The sequence below is a fragment of the Pelecanus crispus genome, chromosome 1 (genome assembly GCF_030463565.1).
Source record: "Pelecanus crispus isolate bPelCri1 chromosome 1, bPelCri1.pri, whole genome shotgun sequence".
NCBI lineage: Eukaryota > Metazoa > Chordata > Aves > Pelecaniformes > Pelecanidae > Pelecanus > Pelecanus crispus.
The window spans coordinates 124,479,227-124,501,084 of NC_134643.1; the positions used below are offsets into that span (position 1 = coordinate 124,479,227).

The following is a 21,858-nucleotide window of genomic DNA, read 5'->3' on the forward strand; positions in this document are numbered from 1 at the left end:
GGTGAGGTTCACCATTTTCTTGTGCCACATGATGCCTAAAGCACTAAGGTTCTCCCTCCATGAGCAGAATTCCCTGTTTATTACCCCAGGACAGTCCTAGAGCATGGCTGCCTCACTTCCAGTATCAGTAAGTATTTGGACTCCTGGCCCTGACCTAGGAACTGTCAGTTTCAAAGGTCCAGAACATCAAAGACTGCACAAAAATGCAAATAAAGTTCCCTGTGATGGAGTAGTATTATGCAGAATATAAATGTGTTAGCTGTATGTACATGCTAAAAAGAACAATTGGGTTCTTATTTACTGTGTATATTCTTAAGCTGAAAGTCAGACTGGGGCTCTGGAGCTGTGCAGAGTCAGCAGAATACTGATCAAAAAAGGTGAATATTTTACATCATGCTAAATTGCAGAACTGACTCAGCGAGACTGAGGCAGGTGCCAGACATGGTGCAAGAGATGGGCCTGCACTGAATGATTAAGGGCAAGAAGGGGTGTGGGTGGGAACACAGCAACCAAATCTAAATCAGCTTTGGTTTTTGGGGAACTGCAGCCTGAGAATTCTTACTTTAATGAAGTAATTCAGTTTATTCACCATCAGTTTTGAATGCATCTGGTTGTCATGGAGCCTGAACTTGGCCACTGTCAATTTTCAAAGCTATTGAACTTCATATGAACTGCTATTTGAAAGCATGTTGAACAAGATTTTTAAACATTGTGTTTCTGTACTGACATGTCTGGTGAAACCTGGAGCTTGGTTTTCGGTTTCCAAGTTAAAAAGAGCTGGAAGAGCAATTGTGGTATATGTAGTTTTGGAAATAAGGGGTTCCTCCTCTTTTTCTTTAAACAACTTTTAACTTCTCCTTCCCATCTGTGAGCTTAGGGTCCCAGTTACTTTGTCGGTATCCTAAAATCCTAGAAGTAATCCTAAAATTCCCATCAAGTGCCTTTTAACATGCATAGATCTAATTAAAAGGCAAATCTGAGTTTTGTAAGCAAACTTAAGTTGTGGTTATGTCCCCATTTACTACACTTGCATGGCTATTCCTTATTACATTTTAGTATTATGCTTGGGTTATGTAGAAAAAGAGAAATAACGTGCTGGGGCTTTGAGTTGTGCAAAGAGAGAAAAAGGATATCCTTCCACTCTGAAGAGTGTGTTTAGAGTTACTTTTAGGAATAGCCATTTGTGAGCCAAAACTGTTATGGTTGCTGCTGTCAACCTGGTAAATCAGTCTCTTCCCCTTGCCTTTCTGGAGAGGCAGTGTGTACCCTATTTCTGAAGTACTGAATTTGACTATTTTAATATAAATGTGAAGCCTGTGAACTTGTCCTGCATAAAAATCATCACCTGGTGATAAGATAGACTGTATCTTGTCTGTTTCCCTGAAAGAAGAAAAAAAGGAGAAAGCCTAGAGCCATCCTCCATGGTAGGCTTCTTAAATGATTGTGCTCTGGAGATAGTAATTTTAATATTTTTTCCTAGTGAGTAGTGAGTTTTTACCATCAGAATGATGTTGTGGCTGAAGTCTTGTTGGAAAGACTTATGATTTGGCTAGCTCGTTGATTGATTTTTAAGCGCTGGAGATTTTTTTTTTTTTTTAAAGAAGGTTTACGTTGAGTTCTGCAGGACTTCTAGGATGATAAAAATATGTATTTGTAACTGAAGAAATTTATTCCTTTTTCCACTCCTTTTAGATGCAGTTGCTCAGAAACATCTCTGAACAAGTGTCCCCAGAAAAACCCATCTAAGTGGGTGAAGACTGATAGATGCATTAAGGAAAATTCTGATGTTTGAGAACTAAATACTTTCATTTAGTTTCTTTGGATACAAGGTGGAAGTAGACAAGCTTCAGTTTTTCAACCTAAACTGAAGCTTGGGTAGTTAAATCTGATTTATCATGTTAAAATGGTTAAAAGGATATCAGCAGTGCTTCTCCATTATCACTTTTCATATCAGAAGTATAGCTGCTTTGGCAGAAGGTATGGGGATTTATGGGGTGAAGTCTGGTTTAAGACCCAGGCATATGGTTAACATATGACCAGAGAGTACCCAGTTATGTCTACTCCAGTCCAGTCTAAATCTCCTGAATAATGAAAGGCAAAGGTAGGTTATGGCATTGCAGTTGTCACTGGGAGTTGTCATATGGGAATCAATTAAACAGCAGTTAGTCCATGGTCTGTTTGAAAAGGTTAAAAAGTGTTTTAAAAGGCACAGAAACCAGTGTATGGCTGAAAGAAGCCGCTTACCCAAAGTCTTACAAATAAGCACCATCTATTTACAGAGCTAGCCAGCAGTTTACAGTTGTGTGTGGTTGGTTGTTTTGTTTTGTTTTTTAATTTGGAAGACTATAGGTGTGCATATCTCCATGTATTAAAATATTTTGGAAGCCTTCAAGATTAAAGGTACTACTGTATCAGGGCAAGAAACATGTAGGTTGTTATAAATGTGCTTGAAATATGTAACTTTAGATCATCTTTGAAAGTAACGTCAAAACTATCTGCTTCCAAAGTTGAAATGGAGAAGTAGCCTTATTTCATTTAGACATACGATAGAAGCTCTACAGATCATTTCCCAGGAATCTGTGTAAGTATATAAAGTATTTTCGTAATGGAGTTTGTTGTGGTCTGAGTAAGATTTTACATTCTCTCTGGTTCTCATAAATTCTGTTACAGTAGTGTTTACTGAAACATGATGATAACCTATGAGTTTATTGATTTCTGATTCCTGTTACATGTACATTGCAGCATGATATGGAATTTGTCATGCTTCAGGGTAGAATTAAAAGGGGAGAAGAAAAAGCAAACAGTTAAAACAAGGAAACAATAATGATGTCAAAACTCAGTAACATCTGAATTTGGTAAGGATGGGTCGCTTAGAAAGCTGAAGTCTCTTGAATGTGTCATAATATTTTGTTTAAAATGCTGGTAGCTGTGAAAATATGATACCATTCAGATGCCTATTTTATTTTCTTCCATGTCTTGGAATTTCTCTTTTTTCTTTTTAATAGCTGTTTTAGCAAACTTCTGGACAGAAAATGTTGTCTTTGCCTGTTGAAAAATAAGATTTCAAGTTTTCATCAGTATAAAGGCATTGCAGTTAAAATAGTCTGTATTTGCAGGGAAGAACAACTGCCCTTACCTCCCAAATATATGTAGCGTGTGTGTGTATCTGTACGTATGTATAATGTGGGTCTGAGCTCTTGCCGTTTTTGAGAGGTAGAAGCATTTCAGTACACACTGCTTGTCTGGAGAGCACTACAAGTGCTGCCCCAACTCTGGGGTTAAAAAGTTGAAGTAGCTGCATCAGAGTACCCTCTCTTGCCAGGTCTCTGAGAAGTAGAGAGCCTGTTTTTTAAATAAAGGGCACAACAAAGAATGGAAGTAATAGTTAGTGACCACTAAACTGGAAGAATAGTAAGTGTAGTAATATCAAGATTGTAGTAAAGACCTGTAAACTGAGTGATGTTTGGCCACTTTCTGTGGAAATTTTAGGCATTCCTTTAATTCTTTGTTTGCTTGCTTGCTTTATGGCTGAAAAAAAATGAGGGAGAAGTAGGAAGGTTATACTCTCTTGAGACTTTTTAGGTCTAAAGTTCTAAACTGATGAATGCAAATATATAGTGGCATATGTTTTGCTTTGCATTTTTAAAGTTCTTTTCCCAACCACAAGGAACAGAAACAGTTTCTGTAAATGAAATGATCAATCTTTTTGAGGACACCTATAGAAAAATCTCAGCTCTGAAAAGCATTTCACAACTGTGAGAGCAAATTACTCTGGATAAACTAGTTTACAGCCCTCATGGATATTCTGCTTTGAAATATGACTTTATTTGTGTGCTACTGTTTACTTCATGTTTAACATATTAACTAAAATGGCTCTGTTTCTTAAAAAAAATTAAATAGTTGCTTATTAGATGTCACCTTTTAAGAAAGTTATAGGTAGGGTGCATGTGTTGACATGAAAAAGAGTTGGATTGTTACATACATCTGTTGTTGTAAGATGACATAGAAATAATTCAGGAATATCTGGGTTTCATAAATATCCTTCCCTTTCCTGGAATTCCATTGTCTTCATGCTTATGTGAATTTGAAATGGAATTGTTTTCAAGGATCATGTAAATGGGACCCCTTAGTAATTGCATTTATCCTCAGTGAGGCCATTAAACAGTGCAGAAGGAAGTGCTGGTTATAAGAGTTCAGTGCCATCCAGCAGTTGTGAATGTTTTAGCTGATACTGCACGAGATGGGCAACTCCTGCTGTAGCACCTCTTTGCTTCTTTTGGATGAGGGAGGGGAATGTAAATACGGTGGTGTGGCTTTGCTCTTCCAAAACAGTTAAAACGTAACCATGTCTGTTTTGCTTGACACTATTAAGTGGGTGGAAAAAATAACCACTCCCTCCTCTAATTCATTGTTCCTTATATGGTCAGTATACTGAAAAATATTCTAAGTTTATGCTTCTAAAATTAGTATTTTTAGTCAACGAGTAAGAAAAGAAGCATATGCAAATTATCTAAAAAATCTGAAGTATTTGAACTTTTATATTAGCATAAGTGGGTTTGGGTTTTTTTTTTCACACCACCACCACTCCCCCCCCTCCCCCACCCCACCCCACCCCTCGCCTTGTGTCAGTTTAATTCTTCCTAAAACCATAGTCTTTATTCTGGGGTTCACATGAACAAATAAATATTTAAAAAACAAATCCCGAGTTGTGTGGCTGTATGGGTCAAGTATAAATTTTACATTGTTAGTTCCTTCACATACAAGTAAAACAGTACAGTTTTTAGAAGTTATGCATTTCTTTTCATAAAATGGATAGGTTTAAAAAATCGTATATTACAAATCAGGTGTTTTAGAGATTCAGATTGCACTCTGAAGTCTTACTGAATTAATACTGGTGTGACACCTTTGTAGGTCCTTCTATGATAAAATCAGGTGTACTTCAGTGTTTAGTGTTTTGGTACCAATACTGGCCTAAGAAGCCTCTTTGTGTCACAGCTGTTTGTTCCTGCTGCCAGGCTGCTGTGCATCTGTAATGGACCAGATTAGAGAACTGATACGGGATAAAAAATAGCAGTCTTTTTGTTTTTTTTCTTCTGCTCCCCATTTTTCCACCTGGGTCAGTCTCCAATGCAGTTTGCTGAGTGACCCTGTAATAGCAGCACTGTCTTAGCCAAGCAGGTAGTGGTGGAAGGGATACAGGCTGCTTAAGCGCCACTGCTGCTGAAAAGAAATTCTTGCTCAACTGCAACGGTAGTTCTGCCTTTGCCAGGTTTGAATTTGGGTGAGAAACTTTGTGATTTCGGTAAAGGTGCTTGTACATGCTTTCACACTTAAAGGATGGGTTCTTGCATTGCCTGTTGTAAATTTAGTGTAAGAGTGAAAATAGTCATTCTCAGTATATTCTTTTTAGAGGAACTAGTGCTTTTTGGAACACTAAAAATAATTTTACAGTATACAAGAGAAATGATGATGGAGTGTGTTTTGTTTTAGATGCATTTGTTCCATAAACGTCTCGCAAATATTGATCTAGAAACTAGTGTAGTCTTCTAGTTTAGCAGTGTGTATTTAAACTCATTGGGAGTACAAAGTATGATACAAGCTGTTAGGATGAATGGTGTATTGGTGAAGTCTAGTATAAACTCAGTTTTGATAGCTGTTGTCTTTTCACCCTAACTTGAAAACCAGTCTTGTACAAAAATGCCCTCTTCCCAAAATTTTAACATTCCCCTTCTTAAACATGGGGTAAACTGACATATGAAGGTGACTGTGCTCATAGTTTTGTTGAATATGCAAACTGAACTGAAGAGAGGTATATTATTTTTTCTTACTGAATTACGAATTTTAAAACCTCAAGATAGTCTTAATGTAGCTGCTGACTATTTCAGTGATATTCAGCTAATAGGTTTTCCATAATACCAAAGCACTTAAACTTGGAGACAGGGATCTGAGACTTCTTTGGGAACATGCTAAATGTTATGCTAATCATGAATTACTCATATTTTGCTTAGTACTCAGTATGTTGGCTATCAGGTATAGAAACATGCAGGTGTCCATAAAAGTGGAGGGATGTATTGGGTTTTCATGCTGAATCTGTATCTACTTTTAATTTTATGTATGTGATTTTATGGGTGAACCTGAGACATTGTACTGAGTTCTGCTTTGTACATTGGATATACAAAGTAGCCTGACTTTTTTTTTTTCTCCCCTCTCCTTTCATTCTCTTGAATTATTTCTTATATGTAACGTCAGATCTGTTAGTCCTAAGTAGAACAGAAGCAGTAAATACGTGTGTGTGTGTTTGGTTTTCAGATGTATGTTAATTTCTACATCTAGACACAGAGGATTTTTCCTAGTAACAAAAGACACTGTATGTGCTAGGTGCTGTAAGAACACTGATTTTGGAATTCCTCAGTTGTGTGTCTATGGGAACTAGTCCTGGAAGTTGACAATCACCAGCACCCTATGAGATGTATTTATTTATTTATTTTGAATTCTAGTAGTATTGATTGTACTTCACATTTTATTATGCAGTATTCTAAATAATACACCATATCTGGTGTATTTGGTGAATCTTTTGCCCTGTATGTCTTCTGTCAAGAAACATCACTGGTTGTCCATGCAGAGTTTCAAGAGTAGGCTGTTGAGATGCAGAGTAACAACAGCTTAAGAAATAGCTATTGTGTAGATTTATATATGTCTAGATCCATTATATTCCAGTATGTTAATAATCTAAATTTAATGGTGTATACTTCAGGATAATTTTCCTAGGAAAGACATAAATATTTTTGCTTCTAAGTATTTATATTTTATGTTGCTAGCAACAGGCCTGCCTGCATTTACTGAAGGTCAGTGACCTGAATTATGTTCATCTATGACAACAGTGTGTGTAGTCATGAGATATGCAGAGATTTCTCTGGTACTTCATGAGCATGACTTTAGAAATTACAAAATAACCTTTTCACAGAGGAATCCAGACCTTTGTTGTGATTAGTTTGCAAAATCTTTCAATTTTTTACTGAAGGTGCCATATTGAATCTTATAATACAGTGATACTGAATAAGGAAAATAACTCTATATACAAAGTGTTTTATTTAGTAAAATGTAAAAAGTAAAACACTCCCCAGCAGACTTTTCTTTTAATTCAAGATCTTGGGTGTGCTATTGTTGATATTCGAAAAACTCTCATGGAAAGAATTCTTCCTATATGCTTAAAATTACAGCAAAATCGTAGTGAAAATATGGTCTTTCTTTAAAGGTGTTTATGGTAGTTGCCTTTAACACTTCACAAATTTGCATTGGGTAGAATTGGATAGAATCTTTTAACTCCAGATGCTTTAAATTAATACCTATTACATAAACTAAATATGCAGCATATTATGTGACTCACATACATTCTTAAGTTTATGAAATAATAGATTTTAAAAAAATTAGTCTTCCTGCTCTGCTGCATCTAGATTCAGCTGAACTGGCTTCCTACTGTACTCATATGGAATAGAACTGTCCCCATTTTCAAAAACTCACTGATTAGTATCTGATTGATATCCAGGCAAACGCCGAAAGGAGAAATGGGGGAGGATGATGAAACTTCTTCAGGGAATTGTTAGTAATGTTTTTTGCACTTTAACTTTTAGGTTTTTAGAAGTATGATTGCTCTGAAACCAACTTTGATTTACAGTGAACCTATTGACAGAAGTTGAGTATTGAGCGTTTTGAAGGAAGGAGTGGATGCTCTTTAATACAGTGGAATAAAACATTAGTCCTCAAAGAGGCTAACAGGCAAACTAGGCTTATGGTGTAAGGAAAAGTCACAGACATGTGAAAGCTTTATGTTTTTCACAGTCACCATCTTTATAATATGTTAGAGTATAACCTGGGATAAATTGGCTTATTTAACTAAAAATTTTGTAGTAAAGCTGAACTCTAGACTTGAAATTATTCATGAATGCGGAGTGGCTTTGGATAAGTAATCCCATTATCTGTATTTTGAGGAGATCAGAGGAGCATTGTGTGGGCAGGAAATATGAAGAGCAGAATACAACAGTAATTAAAATAGGAAATAAAAGCATGAAGTAAAGTTTTAGCATGGTAGCTTCATACACAGTTGATTTCTAAGAACTGCTCTCTTCATTTAAATGAAAGACCAGCTTTTATTCTTTTGTTTGCTATACCACTTTCAATAATTTGCTTTTCCACACCTTTGTTGTTGTCTCTTCCTCCATCTACTCCTTTATTTCCAATTCACTTCTGTTCTATACCAGTAAGTAGATCAAACTGGGTACTTGAAGCCCAAGAAATGTTATTACTAGGGGGATTCTTCTAGTAAAGATCTTGCAGACTGTGTGATGAATGGGATTTGTTCTTGCCTCCTCTTATCATCAATTCATTATCTAAACCAGGAAGCGCTTGTACAGGCTGTGTAAAAGGTCTTTTGGTTTTAAGAACTTGGCAATGCAGAGGCACAACAGAAGACACTCAGTTACTGAGTTTAATGTGTTGCCCCTGCAGCTATTATATGCTATTTGGTTGTATCTATTTAAAAAAAAAAAAAAAAAAAGTTTAAAATGTTACCCTTTTATGTTGCATGTCTGTGATACTGTTACCATCACAGTAACTCATTGTCTTTGTTCTCTGCTAATGTTTTAAAATTACTTTCTATGTTGTGGATCCCTTCTTAGAGTACAGTGCTACAGCAGACACCTGCCTTTCTACTCTGGGTCTTAATTCCACGCTAGTTGTCCAGTTGTGGTGATTGTTGGAGACTTGTAAGGAGACTGAAGAAATGCATTGGTTTGTGACAGATACGTTTTGCTGGTTAGCTATGAAGTGGGTGGATGTGTTGATTCCCTGTTAATAAACTCTTAATAACTTTATAGTTACATCAGCAACTCTTCCTTATTGCCAGTAGCTCTAGCATCATCTTCTAAATAACATAATTCAGGTCTCTGTGTGTTACCTTTCTGGTTTGGTTTCTCCTTTCTTATACCTTTGTGAATTCTTTGCAAGATAAATACTTTTTCAGAGTTAGTGTTATAAGTGATCTTAAAATGCTCTAGATTAATTTCCAATCAGCAAAAAGCATAGCTTCCCATATGTATGAAGTTGCTTTACTGCTTTTACAAAATCAGCTGTGTGATTTCCAGTTCTGTAGCTGTAACTCAGTAGTCTCTGTGTTTATTGGATAGTACATTCTTATCAACTGATTTCCTCTTCTTATGGTTTGGAATAGAGTTGGCAGTCTGTTGCCCACGACAGTGCTGTATGTTGCTAGCATTGCAGTCAGTTTGATACAACATTAGGCGGTTGTAAAGCGCCGGAGATGTGCTAATGTGCTGCTTTTGGAGCTTACCATTCCCATTGTGGAACTGGCAGAAGACAATGTATGAACACTCGACAATCTATTTTGGCTGAAAATCAGCTAGCTTTGCTCAAACTATGCTTGTTGATAGTTTGAACTAAGCTGGCTTAGTATTGAAACTGGCCTTGAACTGGTGCAAATGAGAGGTGATCCTTGCTGTATTTGAGCTACAGGATGGTAAAGACAAAAGAGTAATGCCTTCAGTCCTTGCAGCTACGACTGGAAAAGGCTTTCTATAATCTTAGTGTCCATAGATACTGCAATTAAAAAAGTGTCTTGGCCAGAGAGAGCTTTCAAAAATGAGACTCTAGCTCTGTAACCTTAAGATACCCATGTAGGCTGGACATATCTGGTGCTCCAAGATTTGTTGTTTGTTTAAATCCAGGGACTATTTAGTGTAAAGAAGAGTTGAGTTTGCTCTTCCTTCCTTTTTGCTTGAACACAAGTGACTGCCTCTGCTGAGTTTAGTGGGACTAAGCTCAGTGCAAGACAGTGTCTCTGTCTGTGCAATGTATAGACCTAGAATACATACTGGACTGAATCTTTTATCCAAATTGAAGTGATTTAGGTATGAAAGCACCTAGTTTGTAGGATCTTGTGTAGCCTTAGGTAGTGCTCATCAGCCTTGCCAAGTTCATGGCTACTGTGGATGTGGCAGTGACGTTCTAGGTCTCTGAGGAACTTCAGTAGTGAAAAACTAAGGCTGTTGATTCATGATGTGGGATGGCCAGTTTTTGTTTGCTCCCTCCATCTTTTTGAGGCATGACAGCACGAATTTACCTGCTTGTAAAATAACAAGAGAACTGTTGCAAGATATACTCCTACATATAGCACATAAGTAATTCTTCCTTGTCTTCCCATCACCCCATTTTGTGTGTCTGTGTGTGTGTGTGTGTCACATTTCCATGGCACAAGGAAGAAGCCAGTGTGGTGGCAGAAAAGCTAGCTGGGCGTAGGGTATATGCAGTGCTTAAACAGTCATTGTTGATGGAGTGAGCTGAAACATTTTCTGCTCAAATTGCAGTATCTAAGTGCATTTTAGGCTGGGCACACTTTCTTGGAGTTACATATTAGGAGGTGCTTAAATAGTAATAATCTAGACTCTACAATTTGAGCTGTTAGGTAATTTGCAGAGGTTTTCTAAAATTCTCAGTAATTTTTAAGTGGTTTTGATATTTTCAGGGGTTGTAGAGTACCAATGATATTTTGTTGGTGAACAAGTGAAAAGCAAATACTTGAAAAATACTTTGACCAGGTTGGTTAGTTGTTGGGTGTTGTGTTTTGGGCGTGGGGTTTTTTTTGGCATAATCCCACCGTTCTTTTTAACTTTTGTTAGAAATTTCGTCCTAGAAATTCATGTCTTTATATCTCTTTGTCTTGTAGAAAGTTGTAATTTTATTTTTCTAAGCATATTTTAATTTGGTGTAAGGCCAACCTAATTCAATTTCATGTGAGATATGAGGAAAAAATGGACTTGTACATTTATGGATTTATGTACACTTATGGTTCTATAGTTTGTTGATTTGGTAAAATCCCACAGAAGTTCAGTCATGTTTTATAAATATTGTCCTGAGTTTCTGTAAAAGTCCACATATCTAAGGGCTTTGCAAAGATGGGTAGCTATCAATAATTTCACTTTTGCAGGTTTGAGAAGAGGTTTTTTTGGATGACCTTAATTTTCTGAACTGTTGAATGACCAGTTGAAATTTAAGTTAATCCCTGAAATTTCAACACTTAGATAATTTTTTTTCTAACAATAGATGTCAGTGGAAGATAGTCTTTGTAATGTCTGTCTCTACTTTTACTGTTGGGACCCTTCATTTGCTGTTGGAACTTTCCTGGTTTAGTTCTGTGATTGTACCTGAGACGTAGGGTTGAACTAAGCACTATGTTGATCTAGTAGAATGGAGGTTTACTTTCTTTTAGTTATCTTACTAGTTTATATTTACATTTATTTCTTTTTTTTCTTCATTTTGCAGTGCTGTTTGCTGCTGGACTCCCCCCGTCCCCCACACCCCCGCAGGATGATATGAGACTTGAAAGAAGACGATGCATACAGGTGATCTTATTTTCCAGGGCTTTTAGAAGGGAAAATCTTTGTTCTTGATCTACATCTTGTTTCTATTCCATTCTCTGTAGCCCCAAAATTTTGTCATTCCAACCTTAGTAGAATATTTAAGAACCTGTGGAATTTTGAAGTCTTTCTTTGCCCTTTGAAACTCTTTTGCAACTGTCCAGGCAGAAGATGGTTTCCCTGAATGGAAATACTGTTTCCAAAGTTTTATGCAAAAGAAGGTTTTGCTTTTAAAGATGCTAACTAAATGTACTGCTTTTAGTCTTGTCTTGCTTGTTATTACCCCCTTTTGATGCCCCCCGCTTGCCAACAGATGTATGTCACCTGTTTAGTGACACAGTATTTCAATCATTCATTAACTTTCTTTTAAAGAAGTGCTACGGATCCATCTGAAAAAGAGCATAACAAATGAATAGCTAAGAGTTCATTACGCCTTATCATATGCTTATGTCCAGTTACTGTAAGATTTCTCAAGAACTGAGGATAGGATCTTTGAACACCTTTGAAAGTCACTAGCCATTCTTAAAGTTGATGTTTTAGGAAGTTCTTCCATTTATTGCTAATCAAAATACTCTAAGTGCCACATGTATTTGCAGATTAAATAGCTTATGGAAATATGGTTAATATTTTGACATGAAAAATCGTGATCAGCAGAAGCAGAATAAAATTTAGGTTGTACAGGAGGATTGGTGTAGTTCTTTATACACAAATGCCCTTATTTATGGGCAGTGAACAGTTCTGTGACTTAACGTTTTGAGGCCTGTAACAGTGAAGTACACATAAGATAGATCTTTCGTTTGCTTGTTCAGCTTTAAAACCCATGAATCCTTGGGGCTTGAAAAAAAGCTAGATAGATTTACAAATGCATGCAGATCATCTCCTGATTGACAGTTTTCAGTTGCATCAGCTGTTCATGCATAAACAGCTTTAGAGGGTATATTTACATGGAGTATGTTGGATTAAGGCCAAGATGCTCTAAGTGGGTATTTCATTCTGTGAAAACTAAACATTCGTTCATTTCAGTTGAATGTTTGTAAGTTGTATGTTGATAGTTCAAGTAAAACTGTGTCTAAAGAATACTAAAATTGTGGGGCAAAGAAGAGGAGAAAGAAAAAATATTCCAAAGGTATATTTCATTTGTTTTAAATATATACATCTAGACGAATAGCATTTAAAGTCTCAAAACTTGAGTCTTTCGCTGTTCCATCAAATTTGTGGAGCTCTGTCTAGGAGGCAGTCATTGTAATTGATAACATTGTAGGTCATTTGCTTGTTGCGGTGTAGGTTAAAATATAGCCTAACTTAAATACTCAGAAAATGGTTTGAAAGCTTTAAAAGTATTCATCCCACAACTGAAAGGAGAAATAATATTATGAAATAGTACTTCAGGTATCTTACACTGTTTAAGAGAATTAAGTTTCATATTGTAATGCATTAATCTGATTTAAAACTTAAGCACTTTCAGTTTTGGTCAGGTTTTCTGATGATGGTGAGCTTGTAGAATTACGAGCTTAAAGAATAGAAATGTATACAAGATTTTGAATTCTAAGTAGTAATTCTATCTTCTAAAGCCCAAATTCTTTATTTAGAAGTCCCATGGTAAATACAGACTGAAAAACAGTGGTACCTTGACAAAGACTTTCAGGCTTCTGACGTGTGATACAAGTTGGAAGTTAGACAAGTAAGATTTATTTGAGGTTTTCTGTTTATTAGAAGAGCCAATATTAGTATGCTGAGGTTCTGAGAATAAACACGATTTGCATGCCTTAAAATGAAAAATGTACTGTAATTATTTTGTAATGCAGTAACAGCAAGAGTCATATGATGACTCTGCTGATACCTTTCTCAAGTTCAAAGTAGCTGGTGAGAGCTCAGGCCAGATCTTGCAAGGTTTTGTGGTTATTGAGGATGGTTCTTTTGCATTTTCAACACAGCTTCTTGGCTTCTGAGGGTGACTGATGTGGATGACTGATCAGAGATGCCTGGTAATGTCTAAGCTACCTTTGGCTAAAGGATGAAAGCTTCTACAGAGTAAATAAATTCTTTGTTACAGTGGACGTCACTTCATTTCACTGGAAACTGACCTATTCCAAAACCCTAAAATTATCCACAGCATAACTGGGGGAAACAGTCTTCTCGAGGAAGAGGATTTTTTCACTTTTTCTATCTTGGAATACTTGAATTTTAGATCACCGCTTAAGCTGAAAGCACTGAAATGGATTAAGGTCCACTGCTTTAAAAGAAGCGAAAATATGAAGAAATGGTGATATTGAATCTTATTTTCCAATTTGACTAACCAGGAAAACAAATTTGCAGCATGTCTGACTACTTCTTTTTGCCCTGTTCTTAGCACCTATGATGTGTAGGACACATATAGAGAAGGGCACTTTAAGATACTGTTTGGAGGACTGAAAGATTTTCAATAATTGCTTTTTGTCAGTCTTGTTACCTTGTAGATTTTATACTCTGCAAAAAGCAAAGCTGGAGGTTCAGCTTATTAAAGGAAAAGCTGCATTTGTATTTCAGACATGGTTGTGCATTACAAATGCATGTTGTAATAACAAAGTTAATGTCTTAGAATGTGGTCTGTGATAAAAAAGTATTTTCAGAATGTGAATTTTTCTGCTTTACTTCTTTGTACTTTGAAAGTCAGTCTCTCCAGGATGTTTTGTGAAAGGAAGGAATCATAAGTGCCAATGCTATTACCATCATTATGGTTGTAGTTATTATGCTGATAATCATACTAGCAAGTGTTTACTTTTTATGGTGTAGTAGCATCAAATTTGGGATTGTACTGTGTACTTACCAGCAAGGATTCATCTTGTGTTTAAAAGTTCATGGTTTCAAAGTGATTGCTATATCTTGTCCTGCACCTGTTACGCAGAGTATAACTGTGTGGTTGGTTGTTACTTTTTTCCCTCCTGTGGAGGCTGCCTTATAAAAATGGATTGATTTTTATAACGAAGAACTTTCTGATTTTGGCTTTGATTTTTCTAGTTAGCTGCAGCCTAGGAATGTGTAACTAAAAATAATTAGTTGTCTGATCTTTCAGGTTTTGAAGAACTTAAAGCTTCTTGTCTTTTCTTAACCTTTGTAAGAAGAGGACTCATATCTCAGTTGAGAGTATAAGGGACCAGTATAGATCCACTAAACCAAAAGTACAAGTTCCAGAAGGATCCGTTCCTTAACACCACATGCTGATCCTCTCAGAGGAGATTAACTGGTAACAGTTATTGTTGAAGTATTGTTCTTGAAAGCAGAAGGGAAGAAAAAAGAGTCTGCATGTTTTGAACTGTTTTTTGGTAATAATGCACTTTATATTAAAACACAACAGATATCTCTTTCTGATTTAGATCTCCCACAAGACCATTGAACAACATTGTTTGGGACATTTCTGCGTACTAAGGGCAGCATGGAAACAGGGGAACTGTTATCAGTTATGTCTTAAATATATGTAGCATGTAAACATTACAGTATTTTTGTCCAATTCTTATGCCTGTACAAACTGCTCCAGAGGTTTGATCATGTAAAATCATTGAAAAGAAGTGTAGGCTGGTTATTTTATCTTTAATTCTGTGGTAGAATTTATCATGTATTAACTTCATTTTTTAACACATTCACATTTTCATGGGTAGATTCGAATGTAGAAAACAGATCAAAATAATAGTTACATCAAATTCTTCTCTTCATCATGAAAAACATTGAATGCACCAGAGATGTTGAGAACCAAGCAAGTGATGTAAAATGTGAAAATGATATATTCAAGTTTGATAAAACATTGGAAGTGATCATATTGCTCTTAACTTTAAAAAAATATTGTTCATGTTTGGAAAAGAAAAAAAAAAAAGCCATTCCAATACTACTCAAAAAGAATAGTGCAAGAAAAATGAAATAGTAAATACTTGCATAGATCATAGAATCATAGAATCGTTTAGGTTGGAAAAGACCTTTAAGATCATCCAGTCCAACCATTAACCTACACTACCAAGTCCACACTAAACCAGTCAAGGGTAGACTAGACTAAACCATGTCCCGAAGTGTCACATCTACCCGTTTTTTTAACACTTCCAGGGATGGTGACTCCACCACTTCCCTGGGCAGGGCCACTGTTCTGGCCCTTCTTGTAGATAGGCGTCACACTGGCAAGCCTCCAGTCATCAGGGCCCTCCCCTGTTAACCAGGACTGCTGATAGATGATGGAAAGTGGCTTGGCAAGCTCCTCTGTCAGCTCCCTCAGTACTCTCGGGTGGATCCCATCTGGCCCCATAGACTTGTGAGCGTCCAGGTGGCATAGCAGGTCATTAACTGCTTCCTCCTGGATTATGGGGGCTCCATTCTGGTCCCCATCCCTATCCTTTAGCTCAGATACCCTCAGCCTGAGTACCCTGGGGATGACTGGTCTGGCTGTTAAACACAGAGGCAAAGAAGGCATTAAGTACCTCAGCCTTTTCCTTGTCCTCGGTGACAATGTTCCCCCCCACATCCAGCAAGGGATGGAGATCCTCCTTGGCTCTCCTTTTATTGCTGATGTACTTATAAAAGCATTTTTTATTATCCTTTACAGCATTGGCCAGATTAACTTCTTGCTGGGCTTTTGCTTTTCTGATTTCCTCCCTGCGTGACCTAACAAGATCCCTGTACTCCTCCCGAGTTGCCTACCCCTTCTTCAAAAGGTGGTAGGCTCTCCTTTTTTCCCCTGAGTCCCCCCCGGCAAAAGCTCCCTATTCAGCCAGGCCGTTTTCCCCGCCAGTTGGTCTTACGGCACACGGAGACAGCCTGTGATACTTGCCTTCCCTCCCCGCCGCCCCCCCCCCCCCCCCCCCCCCCCCCCCCCCGCATTGCTTATTAAAATATAACAAATGCAGAGTAAAGACTTCTGGGAATTTCTTGGATTGGGTTGAGTTTATAGTTTTGCAAGTGTTCAGGTGTTAGTTTTATGTAAGAGTAGAATGAAAACTTAGAATTGGGCCATGTCTCTCACGTCTCATTGCTACTATTTTAGCTACTGATTTCATTGAGCCTGTAGCTATTTTGAAGAATGTTTTTATATGTCAGTAGTAAAAAAACAAACCAAAGCAAAAAAAAAAACACCACTGTTATTCTGTAGTCTGAAAAAAACCTGTGTCCAATATTGTGCTTTGTATTTTGAAGTTTATCTGTATTACGTTATACCAGATCTGCTGATATGCCTTTGAACTAGTTTGTTGAGAGCTGCTTTAAATTTTACCAGGGAATTCCAGAAACTTACTGGGGCATCACCTTTTTATCACTTACCTGTATCGTCTTGTGGAAGTGATGACTGCACTATCTATGGTTCCACTTAAGTAATTGCATGCCTGGAGTGTCTTTTGTGAGATGTATGTTGTTGGCATAAAACCAGAACTGCATTGTAAAGGAGCAAACATTTGGCCCATGGGCTTATTCCATGCTGAAGCACAGTATGGGCTGGTTCTGGTTTGTTTCTGGTTGGTGACTTTCATTCCAATTAGACTGATTCTGTCTGTCAGTAACTTGTTCACATATTTGACTGTATCGTTACAGGCAGTTTTTGTTGGATATTCAGGTCTTGGCTGGGCAGATAAACAGAAGTTTAACATAAGCAGAAGATACAAGAAAATAACCTAAGAGACAGGGTTGCTCACTAGTAGTGGAAGTGTTAAATATAGATAGCTTATGAGCACTTCACATGAATAAGAATGCTTTTAGGGTTAACCACTGTTTTTACATAGATAACTACCTTTGCAGGAGCTGTTCGTGCTGTCTTTCTGGCTGTTAGTTTTTTGTCAGCAGTTGTGAGAAAGCAGTCGGGAATGAGTTGAACACAGTTGCTTACTGAAGGGCAACAGTTATCATATTGAAAGTGGAAGTTCTGCTTTTCAGAGATGGAGTCATTGACCTCAATGAATGATAACCTTGAAGTCAAGAGACTAGATTAATGCTCTACTTTCTGTATTTGAGATCAGAAATGTGAAAACCTGGACAGCTAAAGTTAGATTAATGCATCCATATTTAAAAAGAAGTTGCCTATTTAAAAGAAAAGGGATTTTTTTTTTTTTTTTCCCTCCTCCTCCAAAATTGCTTGGTACCCGTGATTTTGAAGATTTTTCAGCCTCAATCCTCATCTAAGAGGAAACAAATGACAAAAATCCTGTTCCAGGGTTTTGGCATGGAAGTGTAGCCTGGTGGAGAATGCTACTTTTCTTATTCAGGAACAGCCTGAAGCATCTAAACCAGAAAATCTTTAGAGGCCTCTGTTTTTATTTAATTTGCTTCCTCTTAAGAGAGAGCAACTCTCTTCCTCTTAAGAGAGATAGGTGTGAATTCCTCTAGAAAGCCCTGTTAGTAGTTGTCTAGGTTTTTTTTCATGCCTGGAAGTTTCATTTGTGTTTTGCAGCAAAAGTAATTGAAATATTCTTTCTTAGCCTGTTCATAAGTGTGCTCAGTGGGGCTCACAGGGGCATTGGGTGACAGTAGTCAACAGCAGCTTGTTTCTTCAGGAGGGCAGGGAGAGGGGGGGACACAGAGCTCCAGCCACTGCAGCCAAGTCTCCCTCTCCTGTGTTGGCAGAGTTGAGACGTTGTCAGCTCAGGGGACCATCAAGATAGGAGATTCAGAGGAGCTTTGCACTTTCAAAAGTGTTACGTTGCTGCATAATGCTTGAAGTAAAAGTACCTTAAAGATACATATCTATAGTTTTAATATTTTGGAAAAGTAATTTCTGTTCATTTTGTATACTCATTTATGTAGTCCTCTTTTAAAAACTTCTTTTTTTTGAGGTAACTTTCAACAAAGTATTAAGTGATGAAGACACTTCTTTTTAATGAACAGTAGAGCTCCAGCAGTTATATTGCGAGGCTGAAATTTATTTCTGTTACCTGTTTCTAAGAGCAGAGACTCAGACTTGAGAAAAATTTGATTTTGAACAAAAACCACAAACAGTTAAGATTGTAATTCTTAATCTGAATTACAAAAAATATTATACATTTCCAGAACTATTGGTCAGTCCATTGAGAATGCCCAAGGTCTACAATGAACATAACACTACAAATATAGAGTCTTTCTTATAGCCCTTAAAGTCATCAAATGAGCAGCTGTAATGAAAAAGCCCCTGTGGTGTCAGTGTTCAGTCTGTGAACGAAAAGTAAAGGCTCTCTTGGGTAACGCAGTAATAGGATGGCTAGACTGCATTTAGAGCTGCTAATACAGTCTCAGCATTGTGCTATATCATGTTGACTTACTGGCTCAGGTGTTTGCTAGTGTGAGCGTTCCTGTCTTATGCATCATATGGTGTAGCAGACAGCTTTTTTTTATCCTGTTTTGTGCGCTTTTAGTAGCAAACTGCATTCACAGAATGATGCTGTTTGTCTGGGTTGGGAGGTTTTTGAGTGAAGTTAGGAGTGGGAATGGGCTTTGAAGTGAATTTTAGCCCTGTGCTTCTTGGGGGAAGGCCATTGGTTTATGTCTAGAGGAAGCTTCTTCCCTTGAACTCAGCAATGGGCAACACTAGTTCAGGAGCTTGCCCTTTACAGCTTTCTGAGAATCACATCTGAAGTCTTGCATTCCTAAAGTACATCCTAGGGTGCAAATCTTTCATTGCACACAGCAATAGCTTTATTTGGATTTGCTATCTGTGGAGACAGAGTACCCTAAATACATCAGTTTTGACCAGCCCTAGCACTAAACAAGCTTAATAGTGGCTTAATGGTTTAACTTAAACATGCACCACTTTAGTTCCTTAGCATATCCTATGTAGAATCCATAAGCAGGGAAATAAATTTTTGTAGGAGGCATCCTATTTTATCAATCACGCAGTCAGATGTGAATGACCTCTCCCTCCACCCCTGAACAGTTATATGCTTTTGGGGTTAGGTTTTAAGATACAGAGAGAGAGGCCACAGGATGGCTCTCTTAACAGGCAGTCTCGAGTACTTGATAGTTCTTGGTAGGAATCCTGTTGATAATACTTCATCAGGTAGGTGGGGTGCAAGAACTGTGCAAATATTGATCATAAATCTTGCTGAAATTGGACATTATGACTTCTTAAAAACTTTTATTTCTCTGTTTCTAATCAGCCTGCTATTTCTTACTCAGTTCAATTCATCCCTTGATAAATGGTTTTTAATATGTTTCTATTAAATGTTATTCCAGACAGTGGTGACCACACGTTCTGTTAGCTTGATGCCTAACTGGTATGCCAGGCTGGTATATTACCAGCTTGTCAAAGCAACATACGATACGCTAAGACTTGATGATGGAATTTTTTGCCTAGTTACATGTAGGGGAGTAAGTGTTCCTCTCACCAGGTTTTACAATAGTTTCCATGTCTTAATAAGCATGGATAGTTGCTTGCATATTAACGTGCATATTTCCGTAAGACAACTTAAGGACATACTTGTCAGCCGTTTTATGTCACTAGATGCAGTTCAGACATAATCTAAGTGGGTCTAGTTAAAACCTTCCGTACTAGGGAACATAATTAAGGTTGGAAAATGTCGTAAAACTGAGAATGTTTCAGTTCTCAGATTTTCATCTTGACACACTATTTTCAAAAATACGTATTTGCTGATAAGCTGTTACGGACAATGATTAGATTAGAGACCAAGAAACAATAATTTGTGTTTATGAGTGGTGGTGAGAGATCAAATTTGCAGTTTTGTCCTTTCAGTTATCCTGGCAACAGTGGGTAATATGCAGCACAACATAGGTTGATCAACCAAAGTGATATTCTGAAGCCTTGCTTCTGAGGCCCAGCACTTCATTGATGCTTACATCTAACTCCTGTTGACATTTTGCTGAATTAAGTACCTAAATATCTTTGAAGGTCTGGATTTTAGTATATTGCAGATAGAGGCAGCTGTCAAACATATTTGCTATAAAGGTGGAACAGGTGGCAGTGGTTTTGTTCCAGACGTAGAAGAGAGCTTTGTTCTTCATTTCCTGCTCCTCCATGGAAATCTATTGGTGCCTGCATTTTTCTAACAAATTGGTTATTAACGGTCCCTTAAAAAACTGAGGATACAAGCATAGTATTAAGTTCTACTTGTACTGGTTAGTTCTGGTTCTTCTTTTTTGCACATTCCTGACTTCTATTTCGTTGTCTTACTGAATCCACTTTATGTGTGAACAGAGAATCCAACCTAAAGTTTGGTACACCACCCAACACCGTTACCTTGTCTCACAGCGTCTTTGTTAACATCACAGAATTTTTATATTCGTGCATCTTGCCTATCTGAGGCCAATATCTTGGAGTGAACTTGGCACTTGTCTGCAGTACCTCTGCAATGTAATGTAGAAGGATCAATAGATGTGCTCTGCCAGGAAACAAAGTAGGAGGTCTGTGTTTACAAACGTGGGTGAAGTTGATTTCATTCTTACCTGGTTTGTGGACACAAGCGATGTTTTACCTGGTTACGTAGGCAGTAAGGCATTTGAATGGAGAAGCAGCATTGTAATACTGTGATTATAGCTCATGGTTCCTCAGGGCTGTCTTACCATTCCAGAAGAATAAATAACTGTTTCTGGCAATACATGAAGATCCCTGTACGGACAGCAGTGATTATAGAAGCCCAAGAAGATGGTTTCTTTTTTAAATGCTAGCTTATCTTAGGAGGACTTTCATCCATCTTCATGCTCCTCCAAGGTTACTGAATGTGCCTAGATGGCTTGAACTGAGACTGCAAGTTTTTATATATTAATAAAAGTATATATGATTTCACCTGTCATTCATATGAGTTCTGACTTGCTAGTAATGTCTCTCAGAAGTAGATCAGATCCTTCTCTGTGAGTTGGATTGAATATAAAACTGGCAAGTGGTATCTTCATGTAGGTATGGAATATTGGCTTACATGTATTAGGTCAGCTTATTAAAAAATATATTTAAAAAAAAAAAGAAACAAAAATGTTTGCCATGTTTTGTACCTTCCAGTAATATGGAGGCTTTGTGTTAGCTTGGAATGAAAGGGTGAGCTTGCCCTTTGGAGTATTTCACTTACTAAAGTTTATCAAAGTATCTGTGAAAAGCAACACATGTCCATCATACTTCGATTTACAACTTTGTTTTGGGTAGTGTTCCATATTTTTATGTTAAGATGGTGCTTTAAGTGGGCTGTGTGTTAACTCCTTAAAGACTGTAAAAAAAAGCAGTAATCTATTAATTGATTTACTCTTGCTTCTTAATATTAAGTTATATGTTTCTAAAACTTTCTGCTGTAAAATTAAGTAATCATTTTACAGTGCTGAGTAATTCTTGGAGGCTTAGCTGAGTAAAATGATGTATCCATAGCATATAGTTTTAAATGTATTTCTGGTGCTTAGTGTCAGAAGGTGGTGTCAAAAAGCTAGTGTTTCTTTTAAGCTACATGTTCACATCTCTGGAGTTTTCTCCAAAATTCAGTTTTTCAAAATTGGCATGTTGAGATGTTGAAGGAAA

General features: G+C 37.2%; 1 protein-coding gene across 1 annotated transcript in view; it reads left to right on the plus strand.

Annotated features, from left to right (window-relative positions):
• Positions 1-11,343: 11,343 nt before the first annotated feature.
• DYRK1A (dual specificity tyrosine phosphorylation regulated kinase 1A) overlaps positions 11,344-21,858 on the plus strand; it is a 58,136-nt gene continuing 47,621 nt past the window's right edge. The window contains exon 1 of the mRNA XM_075708161.1: positions 11,344-11,414. Coding sequence (XP_075564276.1) covers positions 11,405-11,414 — 10 coding nt within the window. The 5' untranslated portion in view covers positions 11,344-11,404. The remainder of the gene's footprint in view (positions 11,415-21,858) is intronic.